General features: G+C 35.2%; 2 protein-coding genes across 3 annotated transcripts in view; one reads left to right on the top strand and one right to left on the bottom strand.

Annotated features, from left to right (window-relative positions):
* Csgalnact (Chondroitin sulfate N-acetylgalactosaminyltransferase) overlaps positions 1-12108 on the bottom strand; it is a 1311749-nt gene that overhangs the window by 345854 nt on the left and 953787 nt on the right. The gene's annotated exons all lie outside the window — the stretch shown is intronic.
* Positions 1-12108, top strand: part of LOC138698869 (uncharacterized) — a 58648-nt gene that overhangs the window by 40416 nt on the left and 6124 nt on the right. For both annotated transcript variants that reach the window (XM_069825075.1, XM_069825076.1), the window contains one exon: positions 4739-4766. In XM_069825075.1, the coding sequence (XP_069681176.1) occupies positions 4739-4766 (28 nt within the window). The remainder of the gene's footprint in view (positions 1-4738; positions 4767-12108) is intronic.

Below are 12108 nucleotides of genomic sequence, written 5' to 3'. Positions count from 1 at the left end.
ATTAAAGTTCTTTAATTTCAGTGTTTGTTTCATCTATATCGAGCTAACGAAAGTTACGACATCGTGTGAGAAATCTTAATACTAATTTTCTTGTTTTTCCGACAAGTCACTATTTATAAACTTTATTTACACGTGTTCATTTATTCATAGTTTTCTGCCCAAGGGTAGGTATTTCACTGCAAACCCAGCATTCTCCAATATTTCCTATTATCTGCCATCCTGTTTGTCTCCGCATGTGATCCATATATCTTAATGTCTTCAATCATCTGATATTTTCTTCTACCCAGAACACTTCTCCTGTTCACCATTCCTTCCAGTGAATCAATCCTTTAGTAGGCAGTTTTTTCTCAGCCAGTGACCCATGATTTCGATAGGTTTGGAAGTAAACCCCGAAAACACGAAGTATATGATTATGTCTTGTTACCAGAATATTCTACGAAATGGGAATATAAAAATTGGAGATTTATCTTTCGAAGAGGTGTAAAAATTCAAATATCTTGGAGCAACAGTAACAAATATAAATGACACTCGGGAGAATATTAAACGCAGAATAATATGGGGAATGCCTCTTATTATTCGGTTGAGAAGCTTTTGTAATCTAGTCTGCTGTCAAAAAATCTGAAAGTTAGAATTTATAAAACAGTTATATTACCGGTTGTTCTGTTTTGAGAGAGGAACAGAGATTAAGGGTCTTTGAAAATAAGTTTCTTAGGAAAATATTTCGCGCTAAGAGGGATGGAGTTACAGAAAAGTGGAGAAAGTTACAAAACGCAGCACTGCATGCATTGTATTCTTCACCTGACATAATTAGGAACATTAAATCCAGACATCTGAGATAGACAGGGCATGTAGCACGTATGGGCGAATCCAGAAATGCATATAGAGTGTTAGTTGGGAGGCCGGAGGGAAGAAACCTTTGGCGAGGTCAAGATGTAGATGGGAGGATAACATTAAAATGGATTTGAGGAAGGTGGAATGTGATGGTAGAGACTGGATTAATCTTGCACAGAACAGGGACCGATGGCGGGCGTTTGTGAGGGCGCAATGATCCTGCAGGTTCTTTAAAAGCCATTTGTAAGTAAGTAACCTAAGTAAGTGACCCATGATTATATGCGACCGAGATTGCTTTAGACTAGACATCGACAAAAATGTAATCGTGATCACTAGTAACAGTGACGTCACAGGGGCAGCGCAGTAAACGATCTTTGCTTCACCCCCTTCCTTCATCCAACAGCCCTACAACTCCAGTACACAAGCATCTATCAGTGGCGGCTTATCTGCTTAGATTTAGATTGCTTCTTTCTCAAAATCTTCAACGTCTGTTCGGAAACGTGTGTTTAAGGAAGAATGGGAGGAACAGTATTTTTTGTGCACATGGTGACAATGTAGATTCCTCGTGTTTTCTAAAATTCTAATAGGCACTTATTAATCAAACATCGGACGACATTATGACATAATGAACGAAATCATAGGAAGCATGAACTTATATGATGTAAGTGTAAACGGAAAAGTATAGTCCTAATTATATGGTAAGGATAAAAATAATTTACTTTCCGTAGGCTGGACAGTGAGAAGCAATAATTACAACATTTAAGAGAGGAAATTCAAATAAAAGTTCCGGTAGACTACCTACTAAATTTTATTAAACAAAATGAGTCAAAGGAAACTCCATGCCAATTATTTTATTGCTTTGGAAATCGCAAAATCATTGAAGTGCTATAAAGAGGGAAGGTTCATTAAACATGTTTGAATAAAGTTTGTAACATTATTTGTCCCAAACAATCTGATGCTTTTAATAGCATGAAATCCACACGGATTTCACAAAGGAGGATACTGGACATTGAAACACTAGCTAAATGAACAAAAAATCAAAGATGCATTAATTTGTGGTATATTCTCTCACTTTAGATGAAAACACAGATATTGATACAGCAGAATTCGTAATTTTCAAGCGTGGTGTTACAAAGCATCTCACCATATAAGAATATTTGCTTGATGTCATTATAGTTAAAGAAAATATAATAGGAGAAGAATTATTCCAAGCATGAAGAAAATGTATAGAGAAAAATAATCTGAGTATAAAGCAACTTGTGTCTCTAGTAACAGACGGGGCTGGAAATATGACTTTAAAAAAGTGTAAGTTACTAGATGGACTAATGTGTTATTGAAGAGAGCTGGAAATAGTAAGGGCATAAAAAGTTTCTATTATAAAACACACCAGACTGGCATAGATTTATTTAAAGTAATCTCCAAAGACAAATATTATCTATAGGCCTTACTTAGGCCGCCTACAGCTACTTGGCTCTATGTTCAGTATATTTCCGAACAATTGCTTTCTGAACGAAACCTTGCAAAATGTAAACAAAGATCGCGACTAACAGAAGAAAATTTACGAGTTGTATTAAGAGCGCCAAATTGTGACGTATTTCCTAGCTTGTTTTGACACAGTAAAAATTAAGATGAAATAAAATATAATTTGTCCATCTATAAATCATTAACATGTAGTCTACTTCAAATGATTGTATTGAGAGCCCGCCACTGGGATTCCAACGGAGTGCTCTATATTCCTCGACTGATATTACGTCATATGTATTGCAGCTTGCATCCAGTGATATCGTGAATACAAATTTGCCAATGGCTGCTTTAGACAGTTTCTTATATACACTAAATGTCAAGAATCGCGATCATGAATTTCCCTGATTATCTTGTGTTCTAAGATAATGGGTTATTTTTTTTATTTTTGGGTTATTTTGCGACGCTGTATCAACATCTGGGTTATTTAGCGTCTGAATGATATGAAGGTGATAATGCCGACGAAATGAGTCCGGGGTCCTGCACCGAAAGTTACCCAGCATTTGCTAGTATTGGGTTGAGGGAAATCCATGGAAAAAACCTCAACCAGGTAATTTACCCCGACCGGGATTCGAACCCGGGCCACCTGGTTTCGCAGCCAGACGTGCTGACCGTTACTCCACAGGTGTGGACGATAATGGGTTATGCCTTACCCTACGTACAGTGATAATGAAATCTTCCTTACCACCTTTTGTAAAGAGAAAATGAATTCTTCCAAATAATCTTGTGTTATTGGAGTAATTAATTGTTCCTCGTTCTGTGTTCGGAAGTAATGAAATCCGCTTTATCATTCTGTGTACAAGGATAATGAATTCTGTTTTATCCCGTGTACAAGAATAAGAAATCTGCTTTATCATTCTGTGTACAGGGATAATGAATTTTACTTCTATCATCCTGTGTTCGGAGTTAATGAATCTTACCGTGTCAATTTGTGTTCGGAGTTAATGAATGCTAACTTATCATCCTTTAACTTTATTCGGTATTATTATTATTCGGTATTATTATTATTACTATTATTATTATTATTATCATCATCATCGTTATCATAATATGTTCGCACATAATTCCGACTTATTTTGTGTTCGGAGGTATTTAATTAACCTTATCATTTTTCGGTACAGGGATAATAGTATATCTGCTTTATAATCCTGTGTAAGAAGATAATGAAATTTGAATTATCCTGTATACTATACTAATTAAATCCCCTTTATCTTGTGTCCAGGGATAAATAATTCTGAGTTACTGCCGGAAATAATTAATTCTACCCGACCATCCAGTGTTTGGTGTAAATGAATTTATCTTTATCTTGCTTTCAGAGATAGGCTAATGAATTCTGTCTTATTACCTGTGTGAGTGTAGTAAATTAATTCTGCTTTATTAGCCTGTATTCGGAAATAATGAATTCCGCTTTTTATTATTCTATGTTAGGAGACAACGACTTCTATTCGGAAGAAATTAATCCTGCTTTATTACCCTATACTCCGAGATAATGAATTACACCTTATTAATGTAGAGAGAAGTAATGAAATGTGTCCAATCATCTGTCCAGGGATAATGAAATCTGCCTCATCATGTCTACAGAGACAATGAATTCTGGCTTATTAATCAATAAATGAAACAGTGATTTGATCAAATAAATTAATCTACCTAATTATATGGCATTTTGATAGTACAAAATAGCATGTCAGGATATTAGTTAAATTTTAATGTACAGTAAGTTATTAATAACGTACTGTTTTTGTATGTGAAATTAATGTTTTACTATTGTACATAAAGTAATTATCAGTCAACTCAAAGCTCTTGTAGCGATTATAATACTGCAAATTGAAATAAATTCTAAAATATATCGCTGTTTCATAGTAAGACTGAGAGTACATTAGATGATTATCAAGGAATGTATATTGCTCTGAAATCGAATACTTTTAGGGATACAGTAAAACTTCATATGCATTGCCAGTATCTACCAAAAACAGATTCCTAGGTGTGTAAAATCCTTCGAGTTTTCTCCCAAGTTAATGTAATTATTTGTAACTATCCTTTGTTAATGTTGTATTGTCTATGTCAAGTAATGTTCAGATTTTTTATTTACACTACTTATATACTGAGGACAATTTACTCAATATTCTTCTTATTCATGGGCGGTGTATAAACTTCTCTATCATCATCATCATCATCATCATCATCATCATCATCATCATCATCATATGTAATGTACACTAACATGTATCCAACATTTCTCATTATGTCCTATCTATTATTTTATTGTAAATGATAAATATCTGTAATATAGTTTATGTTAATTCTGGATACTCTCAAATTACTCATTTTAAATGTCTCAATTAGTCTTTATTACAATATTCTAATGATTAATTAAATTTTCTTTCAGCTTTGCCCAGAGGAATTGCAAGTCAAAAGTAAGTACTATGAAATAGTATGTGATTACAATTGAATTTTTATAGAATTCTCAAAATTCAACATTTTCACTATGATTTTGTAATTAAAATAATTTTCCATTTCCCAACGGTGTGTTAAAATTCTCTGTTTTCGAAGACTCGAAAATACAATAACTCTAAATGTCCTGCAGAATCTCCTGATCTGTTGCGTCCCTTATACGGGACAATGAAATATTTTCAAAATTCAATATTTTCGGTTATACGAGCCTCATAATGTGGCCTCTAATTATTTACGAAGAAGTTGAAATATGTAGTTTCATGGCATGGTTAGAAAACTAGAACCATCTCCACAATTTGCAATGAACATTTCGAGCATAAATTATTTTAGAAAAGTAATACTTGAAAATAATAACATAAAACTGTCTTTGACTCCAGAATTGTTGTTACCCAACCATTCTGTTTGTGGAACGGCAGTTGCTTGTAATAATACATAGCGCGCCGCTGTTACGTCACCTGTGCAGTACAATCACTCTCTTATTCTAGTAATAGACAATATCTTTCTCTTCCCCACAGAGTAACAACATAGATCGCAGCGCCACTGTTTACGTCCTACATACAAAATGGTTACCTAGTAACTTATGTGAAGGAACTATTAACATGAACTATGCAATATACTACACAATATCACTATAGAAACACAAAAATGGTTACAGTTCCCACTCTGTGTGTGTGTATTTCCAAAAAAAGTAGTTATCTACTTACTTGCTGTAAACTTCATTCTGCTCATCAGGTCTTAGTTTTACAAGACATTTTGAAACGTGTCTCCTTCTACCTCCACACACACTTGATGGCACGCTTATGAATCACGCGCGTCGCACTCCTTAACTATCAGGGCAGTTCCTAATGGTTGCTGCGGCGTCCATAATGCGCACAATTAATTCTTCACGTGCGTCTACCTTAATATGATACAGAAGATCATTTCATCCACCTCTTAGGTAATAATTAAAAAATGTGAAATCTGGCGATCTGGCTGGCCAGAAATGAGGACTTCCGCGACCAATCCAACGGTGTAAGATACTAGTTTAGATTCTGCGACCAATCCAACGGTGTAAGATAGTAGTTTAGACGATCTCTCATGGCGAGGGTGAACTGAGAAGGCCCTCTATCAAGTTGGAAGTGCATATGAAGTCTCGTTGCAATAGGAATATCGTCTAATGGGCCTAATTGTGTTAGTTCGTTTTGTAGAAAGTGTAGGTACATGTCATCTTTTAAGTTCACTTCTTCCTCCATACCTTTCACTGAGTAATATAGAGTCGCCAAGCTACACGTCTTTTTGAAGTTCGAGGACCTGTGTTGCACAGCGTTGGAAATGTTTCCTTCTTCTGCTATATCATGTTGTTGAAGTCTTTCATACTGGATACAAAAACTGGAGCGTGAACCAGTTTGCCTTAATATGTTAAATGTTCCATTAATAGTCTTATGATCCGGAATTCTACGATTAGGATAACGGCAGTGATATTCGGCCGCAGCAGAAGTTGCATTTCCGTCACAAACACCATAGGCTAAATAATACTATATCGGCATATTCCTCAGTTGTAAATTTATACGGTATCTCTAGACAACTAACAAGCTGCTAACTCCACAATGTATGACCGTCAACTGAACATGCGACAAATGATTATCGATGCATTGCACAGTAAGAGCTTGCGCTGACATTTGAGAGCTTCATTCGCACCAACAAATTTAGAAAATCAATAATTATTCCAGAATTATGTAAGATAGGAAAAATTTTTATTAGAAATATATGTTCAACAATTCTCCATTAGTGGCGGTAAAACTTCGTGAATCACCCTGTGCGTATGTCTGTCTTGTCTTTGTTTGTGTCTGTGTGTGTGTATTTCCAAAAAATAATCTGCCCAAACATTCTGTGTCAGCAAAGTCACAGAATAACGTAATATACACAAGAATAGGAAGTGGTTACAATAAGTAAATGAGATAAGTTTACGTGAACAGAAAACATGAATTTATATATGTAATATAAATATATATAGTATATATAATTTATTCCCAAAAAATCTTCTGCCCAAGCATTGTTAAACCAGAAATAAGTAAAATAAAAATATTTAATCAATCACCAAAAACAACCCTAAAACGAATTAACAAAAAAAAAAAAAAAAAAAAACATAATCCATTTGGCTTTTTTACTTTTATGATATTTTGAATAAAGTCAGGGTTCCCTATTACCATTCCAACACGCCATCCTGTGGGTTACCAAAAACAGAATAACGTAATATACACAAGTATAGTAAGTTTATGTGAACAGAAAACGTGAATTATATTATATTATATTATATTATATTATATTATATTATATTATATTATATTATATTATATTATATTATATTATATTATATATAATAGTATAACCGCAAATTAAAAAAAAAATGGGAACTATAATATTGATGTAAATGGTTTTTGAGGATTGCGACAGACCCTTTAATGGTTGAAGCGACTATTTTAGGATGTAATTGATTCCAAAGCATATAAAAATATTAACGGTTAATTCTGGGATGGTACCCCTCGCTCCGATCATTAAACCATGCACTTTCCAGACGCCTTCATTTCCTCGAAAATACGAAATAGTGGGTTCACAATTTGTTGTTTTTCTTTGTTGATCTCGGTTGGGCTGACTTACCTCAAATCTAACATTTGGGTCTAGTATAAAGCCTTTAGGCCTACTATTAGTCTTGTCTAGAGCCACGGTTACCGCTTCTCTAATTCCGTTGCCTTCAGCCGCAACGCAGTGCACGTCTTCATGGACACCAAAGGGTCTTTTTCTAAGGGTCTATGGTATTAGTTTTCAGATATTATGTTGGCGCGAATTTCTCAGGAGTTCTTGATTTTGGCAGAATCCTAGGACGTGCGTTAAGACTTAACCTCGTTACAATATCTGCAAAGAAAATCGCCCAAAGACCTCTGACTGATTCTACGTTAGCATTCATCTTAATTGTATCTCGCTATTCAAAGACAGACAGACCTCTTTACTAAAAACCCATTTATTTCCGGGAGTAAATTCTTAATGTAAAATAACGTCTCTCCCCTTATGTGGAAGCATATATGCCATTTATCGTACATTTTTTTTCTAAAATTCTGTAGCAGTTTAATGTTAATATCCTGATCTTCAAGTGCAACTTTTTACTTTCTTAAACAGACCTTCTTTTCAGCTACGGTGTTATTTTGTAGAGACAAGAGGATTCGAAGTTTTTAATAAGGTGTGACGTCATATTGACATACTGTAAATATGGTTCCCATTGAGCTTTGAAGAGGCTGAGATCTTTATATTTACGTAATGTTTACAACGTCGTGTCTGACGTGACTCCTGGCGAACATAAAATTTCCTTCACAGAACTTTAAATTAACTTATCCAGATCTTCGAGAAACCGATCAGAAAGCTGGTTATTCTCCAGCACCAATTATTTCTCTTGTAAGTAATAATATAGCCTAACTGGTCACGATTTAGTCTTCAACTAGAGCTAATTCAGTGTTACATAGCAGTCTCTTGAAAGGGCTTTTATACTATTAGAATGGCCACAGACAAATCAGCATAATAACTGTAATTTGAAAGGACTTTATCTTCCTATATACTTTTGCTATATAATAATTATATTGTCAGCTAGACATTTTGCATTTGTTGATTCTTAAGAGGTGTCAAACAACAGTTGGTTCTACTTCAATTCTTCGAAATATCCTTCTTCTTACAATTAAACAGATTCTTCTCTGGTTATAACATGTATGTCAGTATTCCACCTACAAAATGAAAAAAAAATGTTGACGTTTTGACAAGAGAGATTTACTCTGACGTCATTCGTGGTACCGTGAAAACAGATGCGTTACGGTGAATTTCGCGCCTCGTGGTTTTCTGCGCGGTCCGTATCGCTCGCTGCATTCTGTAATTAATGTGCCTCGAGTTTTGGCTTTCGGATCTTGCCTTTGGTACTCAGAGGCGAGTTTACTCGAGCGTCACTCGTACAGTAGACTACAAAGTCTTAGATCTCTTCTCATGCGACGACTGCAGCTTCCCACTCGAAGTGCTGGCCTTTAATATCTTCAGCGATTCTGACCTGCTGCTGTTCTGTCGTGTTTCTCTCTCTCATATAATACAGTAGCTATAAGTTTGCGACCAATTTCGACTTTCCATTTCAAAACGTTTATTCAATCAAACGGAGAAAATCAGAGTGAGGCAAGTGGCCAACGGGCTTGGAGTTCACACATACACACTTTTTCAGCCCAAATTTCCCTGGAAATCGCGTACTTTTCCCATTTCTCCGTCTTTCATTACGTCATTGCGTCATACGACAAGACCCGCCTCGCTCCATTATCTAATTATTATTGAATTCATGTACCAATTGTGCCTGTGTCATTATTTAATCCTTAAACGGTCCCTTACATAATCTTAAAAATTAACTACCAGTAATAAAGAGTTTTCATATTTTCCAAAGCATTTCTAAGCAACAAAACAATCAAATTTTTTGGCTTAAAAATCGATAATGAGTTAAATTGGAAAAATAATATTAAAGAAATTACCCCAAAACTAAATTCAGCAGGTTTCCCTATTAGATATATGCAAGAGATTGTAAATATCAAGACCTTAAAAACATTATACTCCTCATACTTCCACTCGGTAATGAGTTTTGGAATAATATTCTGGGGAAATTTCACAGATAGTGATAGTATATTCCTACTACAAAAAAGAGTACCGTAGTTTCCCCTAACTATGGTCCACATTTGTCACATTTTTATTTGCATATTCAGTACTATTCATCCAGACTAAGTGAAATTTTGGCTTTAGACTCTTGTAAGTTTATATTAAATAAATATTCACATATGTGTTTGAAATTATTTAATTACAAGTGTTAAAAAATAATAAGCATTGGTACATAGTTGTATTCTGAGTTGCCCAACTATGGTCCACTCATATATTCGTGCTTGAAAGCATGAATGGACTATAGCTGGAGGTGTAATTATTCGTAAATCAATACATTGATTTCTAATTTAAGGGTAGAAACATAATCTAGCATAGAACTATTAAAAAATAAATGAAAAGTATATAGATTCTTTTTATTAGTACATATTACATAAACACACAATAAACAAGTGAAATCTGAAAGTCATTTTTCTGCAATAATGAACAACTACACTCACCGGCAAGAAAACCGGGCCACCTAAAGTTTCTCAATTTTTTTATGAGGTGAGAATCAGAAAATCCTTTATGAAAAATGAAGAAAACATTGCTTCCCAGAAAAAAAAAACTTTTTCATTATCATTTGCGCTATTATTTTCAACTCCAAACAATGGATATAATTAAAAGGTGTAAAACTTACAAATTATATCAATTTACTTCCAAATTTTCAACTGATTTTGTGGCCACCCAGATGTAATCGCGGGTATTACCTCCCCGTGACTGTATGACTGTTACCATTCGCCGATTCACCCTTCGATCAGATTCTGGATGTCAGTCTGGTCGATTCTATTCCATTCTTTACTTAGAACATTTCGGAGCTGCTGTAAGTTGCTGTGAGGAGTTAGGCGACTTCTAACTTGCTTCCCTAGCAGCTCCCACACATGTTCAATAGGGTTTATATTAGGACTTCTTGCTGGCCATGCCATCCTATTCAATCCAACGTCGTGAAGGAACTCATCCACGATTCTTGTAGCATGAGGACGTGCATTGTGATGCATTAACAGGAACGTTTCACCAGTAAGTGGGCATATGGTACCATATGTTAAATTAGACCTTCTTCGATGTATCTTGGAGCAGTCAAAGCACCTCCACTAATGAAAACAAGTTCTGTGGGAGCTTCATACGAAATGCCACCCCATACCATTACTGATCCACCTTGAAAACTGACACGTGAACTGAAGGTACATGAAGAAAAACGTTCTCCTTCTATTCTCTATACTCTTTCACGTCCATCTGTAAACTAAATCTCGATTCATCTGTGAAGATCACTCGTCGCCACTCCCCCGAGTTCCAATTAGCATGATTGTGAGCAAAACGTAATCGTTCAACATGATGTTGCTGGAGCAATTCTTGGCCTTTAGCTGGTCTTCTGGAATCAGCCCACATTCATCCAGACGTCCTCTTACAGTTCTCTCACTCACGTTAACTTGTCTTATTTTCTAGAAGGCTCTTCTGGTCTCAATATCTGTGGAATGACGATTTCTTAATGTATTTAGGACAATAAAATGATCGTGACGAGCCGAAGTTACTCGTTTTCTCCCTGAACCGGGTCTCCTGGAATAACCTTCTGTCTCTCTAAAGCGATGGTACATTTCGTTGTACGGTCGATCGAGGAATCCCAAGAACTGCAGCCACATAACGCTGACTATTCCCACCTTCTATCAATGCAACCACGTTTGGAGAATCGGCAGGACTTAGTGACATTTGTATACAATGAAGTACTCCAATACTACCTCAAAAAAGCTTACCAGTCTGTAGACATCTTCAGCTTAGCTCGAAATGAGTCCGAGAAGTTTACACACAATATTAAAAGAAGAACGATTCTTCTTTTCAGATAATTGTTGGCTATTACGTATTCAGTGCTACAGTGTTACGTATCACAAAATAAATGAATAACTAAATGAACCTCAGCACACCTACAATTATTTAAAAAGTCCTACCATTTTTAAAAAATTTAAATAAAATGTAGTTGGCCCACTTTCTTTTTCTGGTGAGTGTATATCAAAGAACAAAAGTACGGTATCAAAATAAACTAACACATTCTTAGCAAAATATTATGCAAATAAATTCACTGATAATGTTTATTTATCGTACTGAGAACTACATTCATTAGGCTTATTTCTATCCTTTGAATATCCATTTCTCTTGTAATTCTGAAATTGAATCATAATCTATAACCAATTCAATTTCATCGCTCTCATAGTCACTTACAGGGACGGTTGTTTTCCTTCTACCCTGAAGTTGTCGTTTTACCAAACCATCATTCGTGCTAGTACCATTGATGCTGGAACAGCCTGTTTCTTTGTTTACTTGACTATAATGTTAAATGGTGTTTTAGAATATACTGAGATACAGTATTTGCAGAAGTAACTAATCACATTGATCACATTTTATTGAAACAAATATTTCAAAATGAAATACGACTATGGTCCACGAAAAATTGTGGTACATAGTTGAGGACTGACTTCTAGCCTTGAGGTTAAACATTTTTCACGCAGAGCCCTTAACGTCTGCCAGTGTAATTATTACGTGAAAGTAAACACTATATAGCCAGGTTTAATTGTACAAAGAATCATATATCTATAACTTATCAGTTCTATAGAGGAGAGCTTAATAAAACAG

The sequence above is a fragment of the Periplaneta americana genome, chromosome 4, assembly GCF_040183065.1.
Source record: "Periplaneta americana isolate PAMFEO1 chromosome 4, P.americana_PAMFEO1_priV1, whole genome shotgun sequence".
Classification (NCBI taxonomy): Eukaryota; Metazoa; Arthropoda; class Insecta; order Blattodea; family Blattidae; genus Periplaneta; species Periplaneta americana.
The sequence above is the reverse complement of the archived record's forward strand: the minus strand, read 5'-3'. Positions and strand labels throughout refer to the sequence as shown.